This window comes from Pelecanus crispus, chromosome 4 (genome assembly GCF_030463565.1).
Source record: "Pelecanus crispus isolate bPelCri1 chromosome 4, bPelCri1.pri, whole genome shotgun sequence".
NCBI lineage: Eukaryota > Metazoa > Chordata > Aves > Pelecaniformes > Pelecanidae > Pelecanus > Pelecanus crispus.
In genome coordinates this window covers 56,763,699-56,788,925 of record NC_134646.1, presented here as the reverse complement: position 1 = coordinate 56,788,925, position 25,227 = coordinate 56,763,699, and the positions used below count along the sequence as shown (strand labels likewise).

The 25,227-nt window shown below is 39.5% G+C and overlaps 1 protein-coding gene across 1 annotated transcript in view; it reads right to left on the bottom strand.

The window, feature by feature from the left end:
* The window catches only part of SCFD2 (sec1 family domain containing 2), a 207,605-nt gene that overhangs the window by 127,910 nt on the left and 54,468 nt on the right, over nucleotides 1-25,227 (bottom strand). The window contains exon 4 of the mRNA XM_075709141.1: nucleotides 23,158-23,333. Within this exon, the coding sequence (XP_075565256.1) occupies nucleotides 23,158-23,333 (176 nt within the window). The remainder of the gene's footprint in view (nucleotides 1-23,157; nucleotides 23,334-25,227) is intronic.

Genomic DNA, 25,227 nt, shown 5'->3' with positions numbered 1-25,227 from the left:
CCTTAAAGATAAGCCCAGACGTGACTTAAGCTACCTTTATATTAACTTTTTTAAAATTATTCCAGGAGAATACCAAAATGTGCTGAGTTATAACACAATTCAGATTTCAATAACAGGTGAAAAAAAGGTGGTTGTATGTGCAATGTTTAAAAAAAAAAAACCCCAACAAAAATCCAACAAACAAAAAACCACCCACAAATTCAGTTGTATATGCTAGATGGTGAGGTACCAAGATATTTTATAGTTCTCCATTGTGCTTTTTGGTAGGAGAGGCATGGCCCCTTGGTCAGGCACCAGACTGAGACTCCAGAGACCAACACTCACCTCCGTGTCCAACTGCAAGCTCTTGCTTTTCTCCACCTATAAGCAGCAGTAGCTTCCTCACGCTACCACATGTTAATTCAAGTGCTCTGATAGTCCGATGCTGAGTCCCAGGTACGAGTAATAAAATTCAGTGCAGCGAATAATTCCCTTTGCAGCCGCCCCCCCTCCCCCCCCCCCCCCCCCACTGCAAGTGACGGTACGCTGACGCCAATACAGCAGAGGCACGCTCTGAGCCTGCTGTAGCCTACTTAGTTTGAGTATCAATAGCTGTCAAGCTGTCATGGGATGGAGCTCAGTATTAACTGGCTTCTTTTTCAAAAGCCAGGATGGGTATGTCTACCTACCTCGCAGTCTCTCTCGCACAACTCTCGCATGAGAGAAAATATAGCACTTTGATATAATTTCTATTCTTCTTATCTGGCTCCCCACACCTCAGGGTGTGAGTGCTTCCAACCTCTACCATACATGGCTTCTACTGCAGCGTACACATACCGCTGTAACAGCAGAAAAATACTAATTTCTTTTTTGGCAACTATTAGAAAATTCTTCACCCCCTCCACAGCACAGAAAGCTTTGCTAACAAGCTGTGTGTCAGTCCGCTCTCAGGACATGAGAATCAGACATTTGGGTCATAAGTGATATTCCGTATGGAGACACAATGGCAACAAAAAAGAAGAGGTACAAGGAACCATAGTCTGAATGCGGGAATCCAGAGGATCTTGGTTATATGTTTCAACTCACAAAATACTTGAATATATACTAAAGTCATTTATCTGAGACTTAGATCCCATTTTGGAAGGCAGACTAGTATTATGAAGCTCTTTTAGACACTGATTATTAGCATCAAAATGAAATATGAAAAGCACTTTCTGTTAAATCTAGGATCTCTACAACTCTTATAACATGTACCCTAAATAAACAAAGTAAAATGGTATTGCAACAGCTAGAAATAAAACTGTGTTAATGCTAAAAATAAAGATTTTTTTACTGCACTAATGTATATTTAATGCTTCTAAAAATAAACTTTCAAAGTAACATCATCACAATTAAGTTACCCCCGAATGTTACGAGTAGCTACTCCGGCCGTCAGCTGGGACCCTCACGTCCCAGACTACTTTCTCAGTTTTACTGGAGCAAACATTCCGACCTCCCCAGCAGAGAGTTCTGCAGGCCCTAGCAAAGATCGCAAAACCCACAAAATTTCTGTGCTACTGTTTAAGAACAGCAGCAGTCACCAGGGAAGGGGGGTGGGGATAAATCTCGACACAGTTGTTTTCTCTTATAAATTTCACTTTTTTTTTTTTTTAATAACCACTACAAAAAGCCTAAACCAGTCTCAGGACAATCTTTTCTCCTGCCTCCCAATAATTTCCCTCTGCCACCTCAGTCATCGCCACTTTTGTCAGATCCCAGCAAATTACCGGTTGGTGGTCTCACTGTTCTACCCTGAGACGTATTTTAATTAGAGCATTGAGAAAAGATTATTGTACAAATATTGGCGAATCTTCAAACAAGAGTACATGCTGTCCATTTTATTCACAATGAAAAAGCTCTTAAAGAGATTTTGATAAAGATTTGCCTCCTGCTTGCAGCCCACATTTGTAATGTTTATATAAGTGGGGGATATAAATCTTTTTCAAATGAACCCCACAGTTCTTAAACCAGCCTTGTTATAAACTGCCTGTTTCCGTTTTGCCTGCCTAAGCAAGCAATGCAGAGCCTGCTCGGGATAGACTGGAACTAATTTAATGTGCTCCAGGTTTAATCCCCATCCTCCCGGCTTTTACTGGCAGATTTTACACAGAGGACTACTGCTGACTTTAACAATGATTCATGTGATAAGTGGGTTTTGATTTGTTTTTCCACATCAGAAAACAACGCAACAGAAATGCCACCAAAATCATTCTAATAGAACACAACCGAGCCAGAGCCAGATTTTTTTTTTTTAAAATTGTAATTAAACTTCGACACAAGAACTGTTTCTCCGCGCTTAGCGGCGCTTTGAATTTATTAAGGTGAATTGCTAGCTTGCTTTACGTGAAAGAAAAAAAGAAAAGTCTGTAGACCTCTACATTTGGTTTGGAAGGAAGCCAGCGCACACTCCCGGGCACCGACACGGTGGAGGGCAGGACGTGTATCTGTTACTACACACGCCAAAGAGCGGGACAGAAACAAAATGATGGGTTAGCGCCCAGCCTGGCGCGGCACCATAGAATCCTAGAATGCTTTGGGTGGGAAGGGACCTTTAGAGGTCATCTAGCCCAATCCCCTGCAGTGAGCAGGGACAGCTTTAACCAGATCAGGTTGCTCAGAGCCCCAGCCAACCTGACCTTGAATGTTGCCAGGGATGGGGCCTCTACCACCTCTCTGGGCAACCTGTGCCAGTGCTTCACCACCCTCAGTGTAAAAAACTTCTTCTGCACGATGTGAAACGAGTTCAGCCAACGAGGCTGCCCCTGCTGCCCTGTTCCGGCCGGGCCGGGGGCGGCAGCGGGGCCCTGCCCGGCGGCGGGGCCGCGGCCTGGCCGTGAGGCCCCGGCCTGGTCGTGAGGCCCTGCCCGGCGGCGAGGCCCTGGCCTGGCCGTGCGGCCCTGCCCGGCGGCGAGGCCCTGCAGGTGGCAGTGTTGGCGCGCCGGAGGGAGGCGAGCCACTCCTGGAAACCTGATCCCGGCTGAACTTCAGCCTTCGGCAGCAATTACCCGAACATCACAAAAATTCTCCTACATGGCTAGCGCGAACATGCTTCTTTCTCTTTTTTTTTTTTTTTGTTTTGTTTTTAAATTCGCAGGAGGAAAACATGCTTGTTAACACTGAACGCTGAAAAAGGGACAGCATTTACAGACATAATAAAGCGTTTGTTTTTTTACAAAACGTAGCTGAATTTCTGATGCAGAGACTGTATAGATACTATTTGCAATCATCTTCTTGTGTACCGAATTCCTTGCTCATTTACATAAACCAGATGTTTCTCTGACGAACCAAATTCCTCGAAGAAAAAACAGAAGCCGCTATATACTTCGTGTCCGAAATGAAAGACGATGTGAATATATGGCATAAATGTTCCATTAGCCACTAAAGGCAAATGTATATGTTAAGTGCAATGGGTTTCTTCTATTTAGCAGAACTTTTGGGAGGGCTTAGGTGATCCTTGGCAGAAGCGTTAGAAAAAATGAAGCTACTTAGATTATATTCACTGCTTTCAATGGCTTTCACTCCCCTTGGGGAAGCCAGCTAAATTTCTTTGCCAGATCTTGACACTGAAACCAGTCCACTGAGTGGACAAATACTCCAAAAACAGTGATCCGTATTCCTCATTCCTGCAGGAGAACTGGCTCCTGGAATCTTTCTTCCCGGTACCTGATTCCTGGAGGATTACGAGAGGAACAAGAAGAATGATTATTTAACTATTTTAGTGATCATTTAAAAATCACAACCTTTCGGAACACATGGATAAACTGAAGGACATGAGGAATACGAATTTGCTGTTACCAAAAGAAGAAACAATAATCAGAAGACTTTTCTAAAATCTCTCAGTTACCCCTAATTCTTCTTACTGCTTTTACCAAAAAAACTACTAAGTTTTTGGATTACTACAGCAGCAACAACAATATCTTACACTTAATCTGAAAGGCTGAATTCATGGAAGATGCCTGAAGGTTACACTCATTACTCACCTAATCTTCCAGAACATACCTGTATCCGCCAAATACTCCCAAACACAAGAATCCACTAACTTTTGGTGTGGAGCTATCAAAATCCTGGTAAGATGGGCTAATCCTCATCTTAAATTGCACAGAGTGATGCTGAATTCACAGTAAGAGCAAAACATTCAGCCTGAGAATTACTCAGGTAATAGGTAACTGAACAACAACCAACCAACCACAATAATCACCCAAACGTCAGGAAAAGAGTCAAAGTGAGAGTACAGGGATGGCCATGAAATTCAGAACAGGCTTCAAAGCTGCAGCTACGAGTATGGAAACCACACAGCAAAGGCAACTTTGATGACGGCAATGGCAAAATAATGAGAAAAGTCATGTCTCCGTGTGAGAATTTTTTGGGATTGCTGGCATGTCCAAGCTTGCCCTGTATCCTGAGGTCAAGGTATCAATGGGATTTGCAAGAGCTGACCCGACTTTGAGCAGTAAGCAGCTCTCCTTGGAAACAGCGCAGCCATTGTCTTTTCTTAGACCTTCTTTGCAGCGCAGACTAGCAAATACTAAGCCAACTGCAAAATAACCCAGAATTGGTCCTGAAGCATCATTCTGCTAGTTCTTATCCTTAAATTAGGTCACGTATTTCACTGGCCACCAATCTCACCTAAAAATACCACGAACTTGGAAGACAAGGGTTTTAAATCTCTATGTCCTACCACTTGAGAGATCTATGTGGCTACTTTAGGAAACAGAATTGAAACAACATACCCCAGAATGACACGTTACACTTAACCTTTACTATCTGTCCTTTCAAGAGATGCTGTGGCCTTAAAAGAGCCGCCTGGTCCTAGTGAGTGGCAGCTGTGTTTCCCTCTCCTGACAGCAGCGGGGCATGGCCACAAAGCCCACAGTTCTCACATCCAAACACTGGTGCACTGACTGCTGGGAAGGGTCTCAGAAACTACTGTCAAAATCCCCACATTCACAAAATCTACACTGGGTGCCTCAAAACCCTTTGTACTTAAGTCGCCGCTTTCTGGCAAGAATGATGACATGAACATGATCACATATAAAGCGATAAACATCTATCTGCACACCAAGCCTCCTGCCAACACAGGCAGAAAAACTGACATGTATAACTGGGGAAAAAAAAAAAAAAAGTTAAAATACTATTTTGGCTTCATCCCTCTGGTACTGTAAGCTGCAACCAGCAGTAAGCCTTCGAAAGACATTCCTCCAAAATCACAGCTTCTCAACTTACAAAGTTCTCTCCACATAAAGTAACATGGCATTGTCATATGCTGACTGAAATTTAACTCAGTCTACAATAGCTTTCCCCAAAAATCTTGTTATATAAATAAATAAAATCAGCATGACCAGTCCACCATTTCAACACTATATAACAAGAGCAAGTGTAAGTCAGCATTTATACCTCTTTTTTTTTTTTAATTAAGGGGGAAAAAAAAACCCCAAAACTCTCTCACAGCATCTATCAAAAAGATCACTCACATAGTTTGTTCCCAACACTCATCAGTAATACATGCTAATTTCCAGAAGTTCACTTTACACATCTGATATCGCAGGGGATGGCTGAACCCAGGCCCACAGCTATATAATTAAATTCAGTGTTTTCATCTTAAAGCAAGGGCCAGATTGATAGCACGGTGAAGCAAACCCCCTTATCTATACAACTGATAAAGTAAGTATGCAAAAGCTCAAGAGGTTAGGGGGTAGCCCAAGCTCCCTTCCTACTCAATCTCTGCCAATTTGGCATCAATTAGAGCCCTAAGAACCAGATTGATACTCTCAACTTACTTCATACGTGCCACAGACAGTTAGGATGTAACAGTGCCTTTAAACCAATGATCTAAAACTACAAAATTTCCTTGCTTATTGCTTATAAAAAAAAGTGTCAAACTGATTCTTCCAACCATGTGTCTGATGTTTCTCAAATAATCAGTAATGATCGTTGCCTGACTGCAATATTCATGACACGCTGCTTTATCTTTTAAATAAAGATGTAGTTTGCCAGCTCCAAAACTGACTTCACAACCTCAGGACTTCATACTGTTGGTAAAATTCTAGTATTATTTCTACCAGGTCTCCAACTTTCCAGAACGTAACTTTTATATTTAAAGTTATCAGCTCATGAAGAATGAACCTCTCTCAAGGGATATTATACAGAAACTTTGTTAAAAAAAAAAAACAAAAACAAAACACAGTGCAAAATATAAACAGCTGTAAAAATTAAAATATCAAGTCAATTTTCCTGACAGTACATAACTGTTCCCTAGAGTGTGTATTTTGTTCATAATAAGCTGTAGATATGTGAAGAACTGAAAAAGAAACCTCAAGTATTTTTCTCAGGAAGTTTTTCCCCCAACAGATTTTTGTCAGAATGGCTCTCCTGGTCTGTATAACATCCTTTGCTTCTCAGTCTTCCATGCCTGCTACATTTTTCAGCTGGTAGACTGGTGAATTATGAGGTTACGAATAACTTGATGTTCAGTATTTATATGAAGACTACACTTAAAATGTTTTTTTGGAAGAAATGCAAAAGCAGTTTGCTTCTCAACAAAAAACTAAAAGCACATGCTGAAACAGACAGGGAAGGATAAGGGATAACATCTACCAACAGTGAAGAGCACTTGGAAGTTCTGCAATGGGTGGGGAAAAGTTGGGAAGGGCGGCAATTAGAAATGTTTTGGAAGAAGAAAACATTTTTTGGGGTAAAAGTTAATTTTTACTGTGCCAATCACAATTTAAGTTAAATTCAAGTTTATTTTTCCTCATTTGGTTTATGATCTCATCTAGTCATCAAGGATGATTGATGATGTCTCAGGATTTGGGCCTTTGCCAGCTGCAAGTAAAAGGGAATTATTTATTTTTCTTTAGTGCTATACTGCTGCCATTAACTGTATCCCACCCCTTTTTGTTTACAGCCTGTCACTGAAGCCACAGCTTTATTTTAGTGTGGTGTAAGCTCTTGTCTGGGGTTGATAGTGTAAGTGATCTAGCAGAAGTCTTGCACAATGAGCATCACTTTCCACAGAAAGCACGCAGCCTTTACTTCTGAAATGATCCCTGCCACCGCTCCGGACAGGATTGTCTACTCCCATTTAAACGTGGACTTAAAAGCCGTACTTGACCAATAGGCACTATCATCTTCTTTGTGGTAAAACTACATGTATTTAATCCCTTTAAAAACAAACAAACAAAGAAAATTACTTTGACCTTTGCCTTGGTGCAAGGATTCTGATTTGAAATGTGTATTACATTTCTAACGCAACTGTAACTGTGTCCAGCTGAACTGGGTCAGATTTATGTGCAATTAGCAAAAAAGGAAACTAAAGCCATTTAGGTTTTGTGTTTGTTAATATCAAAACATCTTGTAGCGGCATTAAGTTTTAAACTGAAACACACAGAATAATAAAAAGAAAAAAGGTAACTGGAAAAGGAGTGGCCTGCTAAAAACTGTGTTAAACAAATAATATGGACTTTCTCACTTGCATTTTTTTCTGGTTTAAATTATTCAAAAATGCATGTTTGAATGTCCCCACTTTGGCTGTTCATAAGCCACAGGGAGGTTTTTTTGCATGAACTCTTCAACCTGAGAGTTTTAGCAGAAAAGCTTCTTTACAAGGCTTAATTAAAAGCAGGTTCAAGTCGGGGCCCTCACTCACTCTGGTTTTTATTTTGGCCTTCTCTCTGTGTCAGAAGTTAAGTCCCAAAAGAGAAATGAAGTTCATTATTGAGTCAGGAGAATATTTTCTCCTTCATTCTAAGCCCAACTAAACATGTTTCAGGTTCGAGTTTGGCTTTAGGTACCTCTAAATGAGATTTTATATTATATGCACCTAAGGGTGAAATGTAAGAAGATGCTAATCATGATTTTTAACATAATAAATAATGTGTGAAAAGCACACTGCAATCTTCTTTGCATGCAACTGATTTGGTACAGGGAACCGTACATTCTAAACAGATGGTGTTCAGAATAAGTATACTTCACATCATGAGAGATTCACGATAAATGCAACGTCATCATCATTAAGCGTGGTCACACTATAAAATGCATTGAACAATGTACCGAACCAGAACAGTACTGACAGATTTGTAGGAAAACATTCAACTTTTTTCCGAATGTTTTAACTAGTAGTTTATTGGTGACTTTTGACATTGAATACTATGCTAGCAGTTTTTAAGGCATGCTCTCCTCAAAAGCAAAATTATATTTTAGCATAAATAACTATAAAAAAGGGGTTCCTATGCATTGCTAAAAATGCAACGGTTTTCTTTCTGCTGTCCCTTTTTCCTACATTGCCTAGTCTAACGAGTGGCCATAAAGAGATACACATCCACTACAGTCCACTGTGATTTCACCAGAACAAGGATGCATTGTCATTCTGGTGCAAGGAACAAGGAGCAATAATCACGCAGTTAATCACTTTGGTTAACAGGAAATGTATTACGTTATCTTCGGTGGTTTTGTAACTGGACAGTAGGCACAGTGCATCCTGTTTGCACCCAACAGCAGAAGCAGATGCAAGAGCTAATATTTGTTTTAAGCATTTCTAAGAGCAAAAACGTGGTGATGTTTTTCAAAAGGCCCTTGAATGGTCACCAGATGTGGAGCATATGTGGCCCTTGAATGCAAGAGAATAATGCGACAATAAAGTTGAATCAATAGAACATGTGCCAGTAATCACACCAAGATGATATGCAAATGTTTTAAAAACAAAAATATGTAAATAATTTTTAGTTCTTCAGGACAGAAAAACAGGTCACCTGGTCATCCATGAGGTACTGTTTCCATCATCATTTGAGAGCCCATCTGTGTGAAACATTTGCGCTCTCTGTGAGACAGCAGTCTAGCTTTTGTATTTTTAAAGACAAAATTCAGTTCCTGTGCCACTACTGATTGAAAACATTTAAGAGTTAAAAGATTTACAGGTATCCTCTGCCTCTACACATTTTATGAAAATAAAACTACTATGAACAGCACGTGCAGGAAAAGAACAAGATAACTACTGCCCAGCAAGAGTGCTTTACTGATGTCTTAGAACTGCGTATCCTCTTTGACTTACAGAAGGGAAGCAGGATAAGAAAGGGCACACTAATCCATGCTTATCTTTACTTCTCTAAGTCCACCCATCAGATACTAAGGAAATGGTTCATTTTCCCGTAGTGATCACTTCTGATAGAGATCTTGCTCAGGCTATGGATAAAACACAAATGCACACTGTGACAGGCTAGCAAACAATTAATTTCACAGGGGCAACCAAACCATTTTGCAGATGCTGATATCTGGAGTTCAAACTGATAGCCTTACCCAGGTTGAATTCATACAGAAAAAGTTTCATTCTGTGTAGCTGCAAAAACCGGGTGAAATCAGAACGCAAAGCAAAACATTGAAGTTTTGCATCCTGTTAACAGACATGCCAGCTATGATGTCCCCTGAAATGCATGATGGCTTCCCAATCTACACGGTTGTTGCCAATGCATGCAGTCAGACCCCTACCAATTAAATATTGGCGCATGTGCCTTCAGTACATTCAAGCTCTTCTCTACAGCAAACAAGCAGATGATACTAAACCAGTATGTAGACAATACAAAACTGCCTACGTCAGTGATTGACACTCCCTTGAAGTAGCAGCAGCTCACGTCTTTGTGTATCTGCTACCGTCTCTGTAGATGCAATGAGAAGATGCAGTGAACCATTTCCCTCCTACACTAGGTAGATTCTCAAACAGTCTTTTTTTCCAGGTGACACAGGAGAAGCAGCATCAATTTTCCAATAATTCTGGCAAAAGCCAACCACTCAACAAGACAAGCCTAGAGTAACAGTATAAGAGAACACAGAAGGTGCTACCTGAGTTGTTCTAAAGCTCTCCAGAACTACTGCAGAGTACAGGGTGCTTGTGCGTTGTGTATTGACACCTTGTGTACTGAGTATTTTTGAGTAATTCTAGAAATGAAATAACCTGGACAGAACATCCATCTACAGTCTGGGGAAAAACCTACACAGAGGGAAAGCAGGATAATTCAATTAAAACAAGTGAGAAGGTTAAGAGAGCTTTTTGCCTGGCTTTTGGTACAAGAACATATATTTTGAAATATATTCCTATGTATCACATAGTCACAATCAGAAGACTTACACCCAGCTAAGGCTACTGTCCATTACAGATAATGAACTTTAGGTAGTGGTACATGACACCAAGAATTTTAGTTCTAGCTATCTACTTTTTTTTTTTTTATTCTGCAAGTACTTTCAGAAGTTTTCTCATAACTGTATCTGTTAAAATGAATCCTTTTTAAAAACGTACTTTCAAAACCAAACAGAACCAAAGCAAATCAAGCCAGTGAGAGCCTGGTCACCAGGGACACCATAGCCAGTTTTAAAATATCCGTTAATAAAAAGGCAGTTGAGGACCTGTGCCAGTCTCTCTTGGGGAACTTTTCTTTTAACTACACTCTGATCCTACTGACAACTGAAAAACAATATTCTGAGCAGATACATTTAATAGCTACAGCATTTGATAACCCCACTTAATACAGTGCCTACATCTTCCCAAATTTAATGGTGTTATCTTTGTTCCTGTGTTGCAGAAGAATACTGGGTTAAGAAATTCAGAGAAAACTGGAGACATTTTAAAAAACTTAAAGAAAATGTTCCTGATTTTTATCAGAGAAGAACCCTTCTGCTCTGTTCAGGAAAGGCAGCACTACTATGCAAGGGTAAGTCAGATGAAACTATGGAGTATGTCTGAGTCCTTTGCTGCCTACAGCTCAGCAGCTATTTCACTTTCCATAGACTTGGGGATGGGTAGGGAAGAAATACTAGAAGGGAAACTGATGGATAGAATTAAGTCATATTTGGAGAGTTTCTCATCTCTGGCACATTTACCTTTCCTTCTTCTCTTACTAATGCCCTCATTAAAAAGAATTTGAAACTTTTCCCTTCCCCAGGCAGAGACCCAGACTATCATTTATTACTTATCCATTACCTACATTTTATTCTCCTGAAGGATAAATCTACATCAACCCGACAGTTGCGCTGAATGGCAGCAGTTTATGGACTAAGCCATTTATTTATCTAACTACAACCATATGTTTTAACCTGCTACAAAATTATGAAATACTTCCCATCAATAGTCCAAGTTAGATTTCTATACTGAAGTGCCTAATTTGAATGTACAGCGTTTCTGTACTCCAAACAGAGTGTGAGGAGGTAAATAGCAGTTAACTGTATTCATGCCTTATTAGACACAGCTGCACAAACGGGCTGTCGTATTTCATTAGAAAATACAGTACAAGTTTTACGTGTGTGCGGTACCCTTCATTTCTGCAGGCAACACGACTACTTTGAATTACAGAACACTCACAGAATCATATGCTATTTGTTTTAAAGGCACACGAAACCAAACACCCTGGGATGGGTGGTGCAGGGGGGGGACACCCAAAGAGAAATTTCATTTTTCCTCCTGTGCCTACTACATTTTTAATTAACAAAGCATTCTTACAGAATACATGAAAGAGTAAACACAGAGAAAACAATGCTACAGAAGCCTCAGACTAGGTAAATGCAGGTAATTTCTAGGTATGGAGCAAGTATTTCCTTCTGCTTTTTGGGGGGAGGCAGGGGGCAAATGAGAAGGAAGCAGTCCTGTTACACCAGAGTGTCTTGTATCAGCCTTCACGCTGCTCTGCACCGAGCTGGGAACACCACAGCCAGCAGGCAGCTTCCAGTCAAAATCCACTTCTGTCAGGCCTACAGCATGCTGACTTTAACACTCTTGTACCCAAATACGGTGCCATGAGGTGAAACAGGCAGGCTTCCAAAGAAGTATCTTCTTAGATTGAGAAAGTCCGTAGAGAAACGTCATGGCAATAAAAGGTAACTTAGCTGAAGAGACATGAACTGGAGCAAATCTAAAGAAAGAAAACCACTATAAAAAAATATCTCTCCTTTTTCCAAGAAACCTCAGGAACATGTAGGAACACCTACCAGTATTGAGTCATTTGTCTGTTACACATACATGTGGGATAGCAGAGGTGGTAGTAACCATTTTGATTAAATCCTAACATTTTACACCTCTCCAAGAGGCATGAGTTAGGGTTACAACTTTGTTTAAGCGGAGGTAACTGGTCACCTCCAAGAAGACACAAGGCAATGAATACTATACAGGCAGACATCTGACAAGCCAGATTTGATTTTAAAAATGATTCTTCATGACCTACTGCAGAGGTAAAATTCCACTAAGGTTTTGTTGGCTGAGTCAGCACATTACCTTCAAACAGGACCTGCTTTTCCAACATAGACAAGGAGAGCTGAGCCTGCCTTCTTTACTGGAGGTAACCAGATGATATATCAAGCAAGTCTATACATCTACAAACAACGGTATCATAATTTATAACAAATGAAAATCTACCATGGTTCCATAGCTGGACTGAGTGCCAATCAACTTGTTTTATAGTACTGTCTCTTTGTGTAGCTTCCTTTAGGGGTGGAGAAGGGGACATGACGTGACCCGCTTTCACTGAAAACATGGCCAAGAACAAGGCGGAGTGTTGGGAGTTCTCTAACTCGCTGCAGGTTCAATTTCACCAAGTAAAAGATAAAAGCTGAAGTTAGAAAAAGTACTTAGGCCCTAGACCATCTTGGCTGACCTGACAATTCAGAAAACTAACACCACCTTGTTTTCCATTGAGCAAGCAAAATCAAATTAAGAATATACTTACTTTCCTACTCCAAATAATGGTTTTGGGAAAAATATTAGCCTCAGTCTGAGCACACTTGTGCCTTCAAAGAGCTTCATGACCAAGAACAGATGATGCAGACAGAGGTTAAGAGCTGTGATTTGAAGGCAGCAGCCACAAAGACATGTTTGCACAAGCACACCAAGACTTCACCAAAGTTGTTTTTTTTTTTTTTTTCTGGGGCAAAAATCTCTCAGCATATTCTGTGGGACACAAGACAAACTGAGAGGCTAGGCTTACAGCTAGGGATGGGTATTATGCCAATGGGACTATCCGCTTTCCAGCTTGGGGCTGACTAATGCCCAGACAACCCAGACTGTGGGAAAAAGCAGTTCAGTGTGCACCTGTATGTCTGTGCATCTACACTGTGCCCAGAAATGTCTGTGATCCAAGGAAGTGTGTGGGCCAGTGGAAAGGGAAATATGCAGCTCATTAAGGTGGGGAGACAGCGGGAATGCAACATGGCAGCCCCACTGTTAATTTTGGATATCGCCCACAGTAAAGTTTTCATTAATTTTCAGTTGTGTTGTTTCTCTGCTTTCTCCTTGCCAGTCTGTGGCAAATAATCAAGTATATTCCCCAAAAAATGAGGAAAACTAAGCTGACAGACTAATCTAATCACACTCAAAACCAGAGATGCAGTGCTGGCACTATCAAACTGCTTTGCAGATAAGATATTTGATAGGTGATTTACTGCCTTTGAGCTAACCACCGCAATGATAAGCAGTTCCTATGAGTAAAGTTCTCACTAGATGCTGTGCTCTGTGGTATTGATTTCATTATGATTACAACAGTACCTGGAATCTTACCTAGGGACAACACATGGACTGTAAAGATATGGCAACGCTCATTTCCTTAAATACTATAATATAATTAGTGAAAGTAGACAAAACCCAAAAGGTAAATGCAGTCCTGCTCTGAACCTATAGCAGAAGCAAAATCCAGTTAGAATTATTAGCTAAGAAACCCTGCATATCTTCTTAAAAACCCCGCTTTTCTAACCTAGACTATGACAAGCTGAGTGAACCATCTTGACTGAAAGCATCCAAAAAAATACACCAAACAAGTCTTTTTATCAAAAAACATGGGTATCATAATGAACAAAATGGACAGAAAATAGAATGCTAGAGCACAGATGGAGCTGCCTACCTCCCCATCTCCATTCATATACCACTTTGCCTGTCCAGTAACATACAATTAACACCAAATTAATGAGCTGATTAGCAGAGACTAAACACCACAATAACACACTTGGTTCAGTACTCAGTGAAATCTTGCCAATTAACTTGTCCATCAGAAGGCTGATGAATGGGCATAGCTAATGGGATTTCTGTTGTTAGGAGGCAAAAAGATGGACTAAGGGAATCTGCACTCTTGCACTGCTTACCTTGCACTTACGGACCATTAAAGTCACACCTAAAAAGGCATCGCTTACAGGTCCCTACACCCCCATATATATTATAACATGCTGTTGCCAAGAGAGCTTGAATCTTCCACTTTGTTAGATCTGAAATAGTACATGCCATTTTTTCTGCAGGTTAATAAGTCAAGAGATTTGCCCAGTCTGTTGGAGACATTTCTCATGTTTTTGGAAGACTGCTTCTTTTAAAACACATTTCACTACTCAGCCTGACCTGTGCAAGTAATAACAAAAAGAAATAAGAGAATTTTTTTTGTGAGGGTAGCAACAATCTCCTTAAGAATAGGGACTGGAAAGCAGATCCTGCCGCTAACGTAAATCGGGTAGTACGCAACTCTCTATCAGTGGAACAACGCATACAGCAAAGCAAGGACTTGCTAGGAGCGCACAACAGAAGCTTTGCCTCTTGGAGCACTATTATCTGTGCAAGAGTAAACGGTGACTCATTCAATATTGTTAATATCGTGCCTCTCCGCAGCTACTCCACATACACTGACACGGTGCGAGGGCATCTGCCTTTCGGCCTGATTAATGTTATCTTTTACAATTAATATTATATCTTAAGGAGAAAAGTAACAGAGGAGAAAAAATGGCAAATGACAGGCAGGGCCGTAGCTCTGCACAGGGATTCCCCAGGGCTGGTGAAGGGCTCCAGCTATCTCTGGTGACAAGTGTTCATAGGAAACTGAGAATCGTGCTGCCCTTCTGGAACATGGCCCAACCACATATCAACTGCCATGTAATTTCAAAATGCATCTCAAACAAAAACTGGCAAGAAAAAAACCTATTAATTGTTTAAACTTCTATCTAAATAATGTGTGTGTGTATGGAGGAGGTGGTAGTGGTTTTTTGCCTTTTTTTTCCCCTCCCCAAGAGCTGGCTCCCATTACAATCATTTATACATTAGGATTCTTCTATTTTACAGCAAGTATTTTGGTTTTGTACATAGAATTAGTTTAACAGTTCCCATTGACTTAATATGTTTAGCCTCTTCTTCCCACAAGGCTTCTTAAGTTTTATTGATGTGGACATTTGTTCACTTAAGAAAGCCATTTCTTTATTAAGTGCTCATTTTAGAGGCTCTACGTGACTCTTATCTGGATACAAAATATTTGCTTTCAGAAGATGAGGGAGGGAGGTCTTTACTTTTTAAATGAGAGCCACAATGGCAATACTTTGCAATTTTTCAGACCAAACGCAAACACATTTCTTTGACAAGAATACAGAAAGATACTCTTAACTCCCATGTGATATGGTAACCCCACTTAAGATATTTTAACCCCTTGTCAGCCAGAGTTAGAAAACCTTAAAACAGTTTTCTTTCAAGAGATTAATAAATTGTCAGTAGCAATATAGCTTCTGTTCACTCTCAAAGGATTTATTTAGTGTTAAAACAATCCCTACCCATATTTTATTTTGCTTTCAAAGTAGACTGACAGAGCATTCTACTCACAGAAAATTAGTTTGACTAGAAGAATTATATATATATATACACATGTATAGACTAGAAGAATTTTTTTTTTATATATACATATATAAAAAAAAATACACACACACATATCTTTCTTTCTGAGCAAAACTAGTTGGAATGTCTTAATTCTGGCATGTCAGACCTGGGAAAAGGTCCATAACTGAGCTCCCTGAGAACATGGAATATGAATTGTAACCAACAAGCTCCTCCTCTGTAGAGTATCACAGGAGGTGCACAAAACCAAAAGACACTTAAAACAACTCAGCACTTCCACAAATCCAGGCCACTGTTTTACCTGTATCGCTGTAGCCCTGAGATGTCCCCAGCAGTTTAAGGCTCTGTTTTACAGAAATGCATAGAACACACATAAACACAACTGAGTTCTTGTTAAAAACAACTTAAGGTATCATGTACGTAAGAGGCATTGAGTAAACAAAAGAAATGAACTGAGACCATGCAAGGCAGGTGACAAGAAGGAACATTATTTCAGAGCTTGTATACACCAGTTTTTAAGCAAGGCCATGAAATTTAACTTAAATTTTATGTAGAATAAATACTTCAAAAAAAAATACCACATGTATAAAGGCAGAATCCAAATGGGTTTACAAGTTCTGGAAATGACTCCCAGTTTAAATGGAGCAAATCTAACAAACAGATGGTTAAATAAGAATTTACTGTAAATAATTTGGAAGCTTAAGCAAGTGATTGCTGCAGGACTACTTTCTCTTCAGAAGTCATCAACAAATTACATTTGATTCTCTAGCTGTGTAAGACAGAATGTGTATCAGTGTCCAAACTGCAATCTCATCCAAAAGGTAACAAATACCAGAGGATGACCTTTGCAATCAACATGGTATCATGCAAGACTCCCACCAAGACAATTCATTCCATATGTAACTTTATGTTGAAAAGTGACTGATCTAATTTCAAGACTTTTTTTTTAATATAACATCTCTCATTACAGGCTGCTAACATCATGGGTCCTGTTGCCAAATACTATTGCAATATCTCTTCTAAAAAGATTTATTGATCAACATCGCAGGCCACCAAAAAAACAATTTATTGCAGTGAGCTGAGCTACATAATTAAAAATTACACATAGACTAAAGCAATATAAATAATAATAACAAGGAATGCCACTGATCTTAATCTATTCTATGTAGAAATAAAGGTCTCACTACAGCTGAACTATGAGTTATTCTTGCAGAGCAAGAGGAATTACTCCAAAAGCTTTTCTGTTTCCTCACTGCTTTGTATCAAACTGGTTGCTTTGGCAGCCCTGAAGCCCATGCTTAAGCTTTTGGTCTATATCAGTTTCGAGTCAATAAATGCCACCTAGTAATTACTGTACCCTGTAGAAAAGTCAAGAGGTCCGAAAGTTACAATGAGTTCTAGGCAGGGAAAGTCTGCAAGCTGGTGTCTTATAGTTTCCAAATTTATTGGCACGTGTTCCTGTTCAGGCATGCATATGTGAACAACGCCTACCATATTCTGCAATGGCCAAAAGTGCAAATAAATAATAATGTCATCCTTGATTAAATAATGAGTCATGTGTACCCTGCATTTGTAAAAATGGTAGAGAATCACGGCACAAGATGGAATGGTTATCAACACCCAAGCCATTAGATCTTGCTACTGAAACATTAACTACAATGTATAACATTCAGCTGTATTGCAGTTTTTCCACTACTTTTTTTTTGTGAGTTTGCACTCTGATATTCATAGAAGAAAGAATGATGTCATTTTATTAACCTCATAACCATTTTCCGCCAACAGAAAAATAAAAACATTGGAATGACCATCTGGCATGAAGTTTCTGTTTCTCTTAAAAACACGTCTATATTTTGTTTCTCAAGACACCAAGGACAAAAAAAAAAAAAAAATCTGTCTTCTGCCAAATTTTACAGCACCAAAATGAGAAAACAGAACTAAAACAAAACAAAACTAATTAGTATTTGCAAATTTAAACATGAAAATGCTATACTCTCAGAAGCTCTCCATGTAAGCATGTGTAGATAGCTTCCACCATCAGAGTATTTGACCTACTTATTACCAGGAGCCACCTAAAAACTCCAGATACTTTTGCTAAAATATTAGTGTTCTCTTTCCTATGATAGCAAAGCTTTGAAAAAAGAAGAATGAAAAAGAACCTGTAAAATTTAAAAAATGACCAAGTCTTCCTAAAGTTAACTTTAGAAGGTAATGACTTTGATAGATACATCACATATCTTACACTGAATTCTCACATAATGACAACTTTGATTTATAGGTAGATCTTACAAGATGGGCTGCCATCTATCTTTGCTTCCTGTTTGGCATTACAGCACTGTATTTGTTTTCTAAGCAGTCAAGGTGATGTGCAGTGCCCACCTGTATGTTCTTGGCAGAGGCTAGAAGTATACAAGTAACACATCATTGAGCTAGGTAGGCTGATCATGAGCTCGAATCCAAGAGCAATAGGACAACGTGTGTGAGGCGGTGATACACATTTTCACGTCCGTTTTATCTGCTAGAAGCATGCCATTTCCATACTCACTGACGACGCTTTTGATGCCATAGCTTGGACATGCTTTGTGTGGGAGCACTGTCCCAATCAGTAAGGCACTTACCTCATAGACAGTGCAGGACATGAAAGGACTCAAAGCTCAGAGGGGACTTGGTCCCAGTTCAAGGGGCTTTAAGTCTGAGAAGTCAGACAATTCAAACAGGTGAGAGCTGAAAGGATTTTTAGCTGGATACGCATCGTAAAGCTAGTTATAGCCAAACAGAACAATATAGTACCCAGTTTACACTCTCATTTTTCATCTATAGAATGAAACTGCGAATGTGTTGGGGATTTTTGGTTTTGGTTTGATTTTGTGGGTTTGTTGGGGTTTGGTGTTTTTTTTTTTTTTTTTTTTTTTTTTTAGTATAACCTTTAATTCCAATTACTCTTGAGATTATGTGTCATTAATCAGCATCACAAAACAAAACTTAGACAGTACTATCATCCAATGGTAGCATCATGGCTTCTAGGTCAATGCTGAAGTTGTCTCATTTCCCAGTAAACTGAAATGCTGGTCAGCAGGTGCAAAAAAGTTTGTGCCACAAAAAAGCCCCAAGAAGCAACAATTCCCTCCCCAACACTATAATAACAATTAATTTAGTAATCTTTCATATTTCCTTACTTTGGGCAATGCAGTTATTTTAAGACAACAGTGCTGGCACATTTGCAGTTTTAAAATGAAGTTTAGCCCAGACATCTCAAAAAAGAAGAGAATGTCCTCATCTTAAAGAAGAAACATACCCCTTCCCCTTTTGGGGGGGAGGTCAAAACAGCTGTTTGCTTTCAACAGTCCTAGTGCAAAAAACTGTCTGGTAAAGTATGAGTTGTTTGTAAGGAATAAAAGCAAGAAATACCAATAATATTGTGGAAGAGATTTTTCTTTTCATTTGAGTTATTACTAGTCACTTTATGTTACAGAAAGGCATCTACACTGCGAACTTTCTAGCATGGGAGCTAAACACAGTACACACAGGACCTGGCATTTTAAATCCACTCAGTTTAGCATTTAAAAATGTGCACCAGACAATTAACTGAGGACAAGATGGAATGAACCTTTAGCTGCCACGCAGTGCCAACTGATACAACTCTTGCCAGAATTTGCTGCCACACAGAAATGACAGTACTAAGAGTCAACTTTTTAACATGACAGTGTCTTTGCTTGTGGCAACCTACAGAAACTTGGAATCAACTTAAATCCTCCACCTCCTCTTCTGTCTCACTCCAAAGTACAGCAGCAGAATTTTAAATTGCTTGGAGAATGTCTGTTTTCTTTGGGGGGAAATGCATTTGAAGTACTCCACATGCTATTTTAGAAACTCGGTCTGATAAACTTGCTTGCACTGAATAAACCCCAACCTTGGGATTTAAATGGATGGGGCTATTCACAAAATAGACTACTACTCTGTATAAGAAGTACTTTCCCCTTAAATCTGGAGAGCAAGATCATGCCAGAAGGATGCAGCTAGTTCTAAGAGGTAGCATCCAACCTGGGGAATTTCAGAGCAGTACCCTTCACAGAGCAACTGCACTTTGCCTTGGGGCACATTATCATAGAATGCTTTGGGTTGGAAGGGACCTTGAGAGATCATCGAGCCCAACCCCCCTGCAGTAAGCAGGGATTGAACCTGTGAACTTGGCTCTATTCACACTGTCTACTTCTGCTGGGTATTTATACACTGAATTTGGAGGCAGAAATCCCTGCTCAGTGAATATATGAGCAGTATATGTTAAAAACAGCAAAAAATATTTTTCCTCTCTCAGTGTCACATTTTGTTTCAACTCTGGAGAGAGCTCTTCTTCTTGTGCTTTTGTATTTCATGGGCCTCTACTGCTTAATAAACCTCCACGGAAGTCATAAATTTGAGGAGAACAGGGGATATAGCTAAACAGAGCTGAAAAGTAGGGAGTGACAACACTCTTTCTTACTTTCTGTTACCTCCCTAAATTTTAAATCCTCACTTGAAGGAAAACAAGGCAGTCACCTGGGGAGTACTGGGGAGTTGCAGGCAGCATGGTGCAGCATTTAGCTTGTGTTCCCCTTCTCATCTATCAGTTTTATGGATGGTCAGAATTAGAAAAATAGAAAGACGACCTCAAGAGAAGGAAAATACGATGGGGTGGGATATCTCCTTGGTAAGGAGGATATACTGTTTCAATTCACAAAGCATTTAAAACTTCTGGGTAGTAAAAGCTCCATCACGTGCAGAGGTAGAGCAGCAGAACACAGAGAAAACTTGTGATCGACAAGATGAATCATTCTGATGTTCTACTCTTAACCAGCACACAGTCCTCTTCCTTTGAGGTCAAGGCCATGATCCCATCAAAATCCAATTTCGCTCTCAGACCATTCATCCATTTGAGTTAAGGAGAGGACAACTCTGTAGTAAGTATGCAGCTGTACTGACTTTCAGTGGACTTCTAGTCAAAACTGAACTTCCTTGCTGGAGATGTAAAAAACCTACTCAGGCAACATAGGTCTGAAAAATGTAGTTACAGATCTTTACTTATGATAAAATACTGGAAGTGGGCTGCTTTCTACCTCTACCAGGCCACTTTTAGAACTGAGTATCTGCAACATCAACTGCAAGGAGTAAATCAAGGAGTAAAGAGAAGAAGAAAAATGGAAGATGTTATTCAATGTAAGAGTTAGACTAACAGTTTCATGTCAACAATGTGGTTTTTCTGAAAAGCACAAAGTAGACTTAGCAGAGGATCATGAGACCCATCAGAAAGATCCAGTAATGACAGAAATTCCAAAACGGTGCAGATTTATTTTTTCGGGAAATCTGAGAATTCTAACACCAGCTGTTTATACTGGGTTATCTCCTTTGGCATCAGCTGGAGTCTGACATGCATCCATCAGTGAAAAATCTAGAAGTCCTACATTGTCTGAGTGTAATAATATTATTCCCAGTAGATCTTTCACAAACAGTTGTCTTCTATGTTGTTCCAATATAGGATAGTAACAATACTACTTTCATGTTGAAACAAGTACTTTTTATTGATGATTTTTTAAAGTTTATTATTTTAAAATATCTGAAACATAACAATTGTGCTAAAGAATTTCTCAGTAGTACTGCTGAAATAAACTACCCTGGCATGAAATTTAGTGCAGAGTGCTATGTACCAACCATTCACAATGTAATGTCCTAGTTGATTTTTTTAAAATAAAAATATCTCTGACGTCTTCTGGGCCTCTCAGTATTTTACTCTTCCTACAAACCCCTGTCGACAGATTAGAGACAGGCCATGTGCTCAGAAGCAGATAATGCATGTCAGACTCTGTCTTCAAAATAGAGTCAGTAAAAGGATACATGCTGTACAGATTCTGTAATTCAAAATAATTGTTGTTTGAACTACTGAAAATGAGTATGTGCTTAAGGAACAGTTACAAATGTTAGCCTAGAAAGTTTGCTTTGGCTAACACATTTTACCTTAATATGATGGGTAGAAAGCAGTGGGTATAATCCAAAGCCACCTACAATTCTGAGAGTGCTTGTTATACATTTCTTTTTTTACGAAATATATAGTTTGGTTGATTCTTACCTCTGTTTTTCCACTCCCTAATGATTTACAGCATGGCTTATACATAGGCAGCTGACTGTTGTTGTGAAAACAATGCTGAGCTTGCAGCTTTATTTTGATTCTAAAGCTCAGTTGGTTTTAAGATGGAACTTAGCCAGCTTCTGAGAAGAGCTATGTGACATGAGTCACTGCAGGAGAGAGAAGGGGACTATGGGCTGTCAGTCGATGCTCTACAGTCCAGACAAACCAAATGACTGCATTGAGTTCTTCTACCTGAGATGTGTTTGTTTCTTAACTAGAAAAGGAAGGCTGCCTATGTTATTCAAAAATATTTCAGTCTTACCAAGAGAGAATATTTTTTTAAATTAATGTAGATAAGGGCTTGCTACTATTTAAGTTTTGCATTTTTTGGCCCCCAAATGTTGCAGAAATTCATTGACTACGAAGCTATGAAGTGTGGGCTGAGACTTCTCAAAGGACCAGAGATTATATCCTGCTGCCAGAGATCATGGGGGTGGGTCGGGTTGTTGGTTTGTTTTTGACATCTAGACAAAGACAGCTAATTTTTACAAAAGAAATATCTGGTTTTAGTTGAGGTCTACACTATAAACTTCACTCATTCAAGGCTGACTAACTCCATTAAAAGTTAGCTCATGAAGACTTGCCTCTTGCTAGGATTTCAGAAGAAGGTTCCTCTAAAAACAAGACAATAGCAGAAGAGGCAGCACAGGGAGGAAAGTTTTGAGCTTTCCCTGAATTTCAGCAGAAATTAACTCTATTAGATTCTTAGAAAAACTCCTTCTTTGTTTGGTACATCTCCAAAGGTTAGTAGGATAGAGTTCAATATACCAGTAACTCTTAATTTCCTGAAAGAAATCCAAGTGCGATACAAAATGGTATGTAAATAATACTGTGGTCACCAACAGGATGCTGTAAAAAACGTGGTGGGAAAAGCTGCAGGTAAATGACAGCTGTGAGCAAGAGAAACCTCACCCTCTTGGTGCATGGAATCTTCTACTATACTTTCATCTGCTCAGTAAATTACACAAGTTTTACACTCACATAGTAACAAAGTCCCCTCTGCATTTGATTCAGCATGTTCAGACCGATAGCTATGATAACAGTAACAACAACAATAATAATCCTATCCAATGCGAAAAGTGGTATCAGCTTGAAATTTCATATAGATGTAAAACCAGCACCCAATTCAGATATTTATGTACTTCACCTTTAATGTCTACCCTTTTGTTTATAAAATTATTCTTAGACAAAACTATAAAAGATTAACTATATAGGTTGCCATTCCTTTTACCAGTTTGGCAATAAGGAACAGCCTTTTTTTTGGCAAGACATCCAACACACTTCTTCATAAAAAACACAAGCTATAGAATTCATCAGAAATTCAAAAAATTAAATAGAACATTTTTACTTCGGTCAAATAAATTCAAATAATATGTACCTGCAGAAGTAATCTCTCAAAGGCAAGGAAGTTGTCCCATTTGGAAGTCTGGGGGTGTTTCAAAGTCTGGACAGTGGCCAGCACAAGCTGTAGAAGACCACAATGGTTCTCCAAAGCTTTGAGATTATTTCTGAAAAGCTGAATGTATGAGCTGAGCTGTTCTGGGGTCACTCTGCCTGTGGGAACGAAAACAGGACACAGCATTCAGTAGTGGCAAATACAAACGTAGATTTTTTTAAATTATAGTGAATGGGCTATAGAGAACTTTAGAGGCTCTCTCCACTATGGGCCTGATCCTAGCTTCACTGCAATCACTGGGAACTTCAAGCTGCAGCAACAGGTCAGGACAAAGACTTACTTCATCCATGAATTGTAGCTTAAGGCATGTGGTATGGCAGGTGTTTAACAATACACAACAGATGCTGACATAAAGGGTAGAACCATTTTTTGTTTTCAGACATAGAGGGACATTCCTTTAAGCTAGGGAAATAATACTTGATGACTACTTCTAAACAATGGTTGCTCTTTCTGTTTTTATCAGAAGTCCAGTGGGAATTTGTGAGCCTTTTATCTTACACCAAACCCATACCCTCCAGCTGCTTCCTGAGGGTGCATTTTTGATCAGTGTTGACTCAAAAAATATAGATCATGTTAGTGATTCAAGGAACTGTTTTCTGGAGCTGTTCTTGGAAGGGATGCTTCCAAGGCATGACTCTTCAGTTTCTGGGATGCAGTAAGTGTAGCATGATTTCACCCGTTATTTGAAAATAAACACCCTGGTGCCCATACATTGGCCTGTAGATCTCTCCTTAACAGAAGAGCATGAGGGGAGTCATTCAGGCCACACAAACACTACAGAATTAGCAGTTATTCCACACATTAAAGTGCCGGCTAAGCTGCTCAATCAATTTATATTTTAGAGGTGATCTGTTCCAGGGAGGAAGGTCCATAGTACCTTATCTGCCCCAAGAAAATCATCACAGGCTATCACACATACCATCAACATGCAAGGAAATATGCTGTCAAAACACCATCTTAATTGCAAGTCTGGACTGAGATGCAGTCCAGGGCTGTTTCCTGGCAGCCTCTGACAGTAACAAGTCATCTCCCTCAAGCAAACCAGACCTAAAGAGCACGGACATGTGAGATGGAGTGAGGAGGATCCTTTAACTTAAACAGGTCAAGCTTTGGTGCCAGGAAGGCACTAGGCTGAGCTGATGCTAGGCGGTTCATGGCTTACACCACTGATCATTTTATTCAGTATTTTTCCATAAGGGAAAGATCTTGTAAGACTGCCATTGCATTTCTTCTCTGAGTTTGGTTATATCGTCACTTTACAAGGCTCTCCATCTGCCTGCATCCTTTCAGTATCATATAAATGGCAAATAAATGATTCCAACAGTGAATAAACATTGAAAGCGCTTTCTCTTAGTTTCAGTGATACCAAGGGCAGTCTTTGGAAGAGCATTTAGATTAGGGAAAGCTGCTAAATAAAGCAAAAGCACACAGGCTCTTTATGTGAATTTTAACAGAAAACATCAAACCGAAAAGTCAGCAAATTAACACACAAATCAAGCTGACACCACTCAGTAGGCCGGAGAGCTGACAAAAGGCTTCCACGGTTAGCCCACATAGGCTAAAACAGCAACCACAGCCATGTGTGTTTTTAGACTAAACACTAGAGCTTTCGGTCTTGTTTTATTTCTTTTAAAGCCGTGTCAGGCGCATTTACACAGTGACTTGAAAATGTCAGTCCATGATGCATTACAGCATATCTTTGATAATGACTGCATTATTACCTATAGCAGTCCTGATATATTGTAGCATATTCAAAATCTGATAACTTGCTTCAACTGAGAAAACATGAAGTTGCCAGCTCTTCCCTCGTACGAAACAGTAAAATGGGAGGGCTTTCAAGACTTCTGATTTCAATTTAAAAAAAAAAAAATTCAAGAGTTTTGTTCCATATTTTCCCTTGTGAAAGTGAATCCAGATGGCAGCACTGGATCAGTCTATCCATTCAGCACCATTTTAGATAAACAATCGAATTCTTTCCCACCCTCAGAGCAC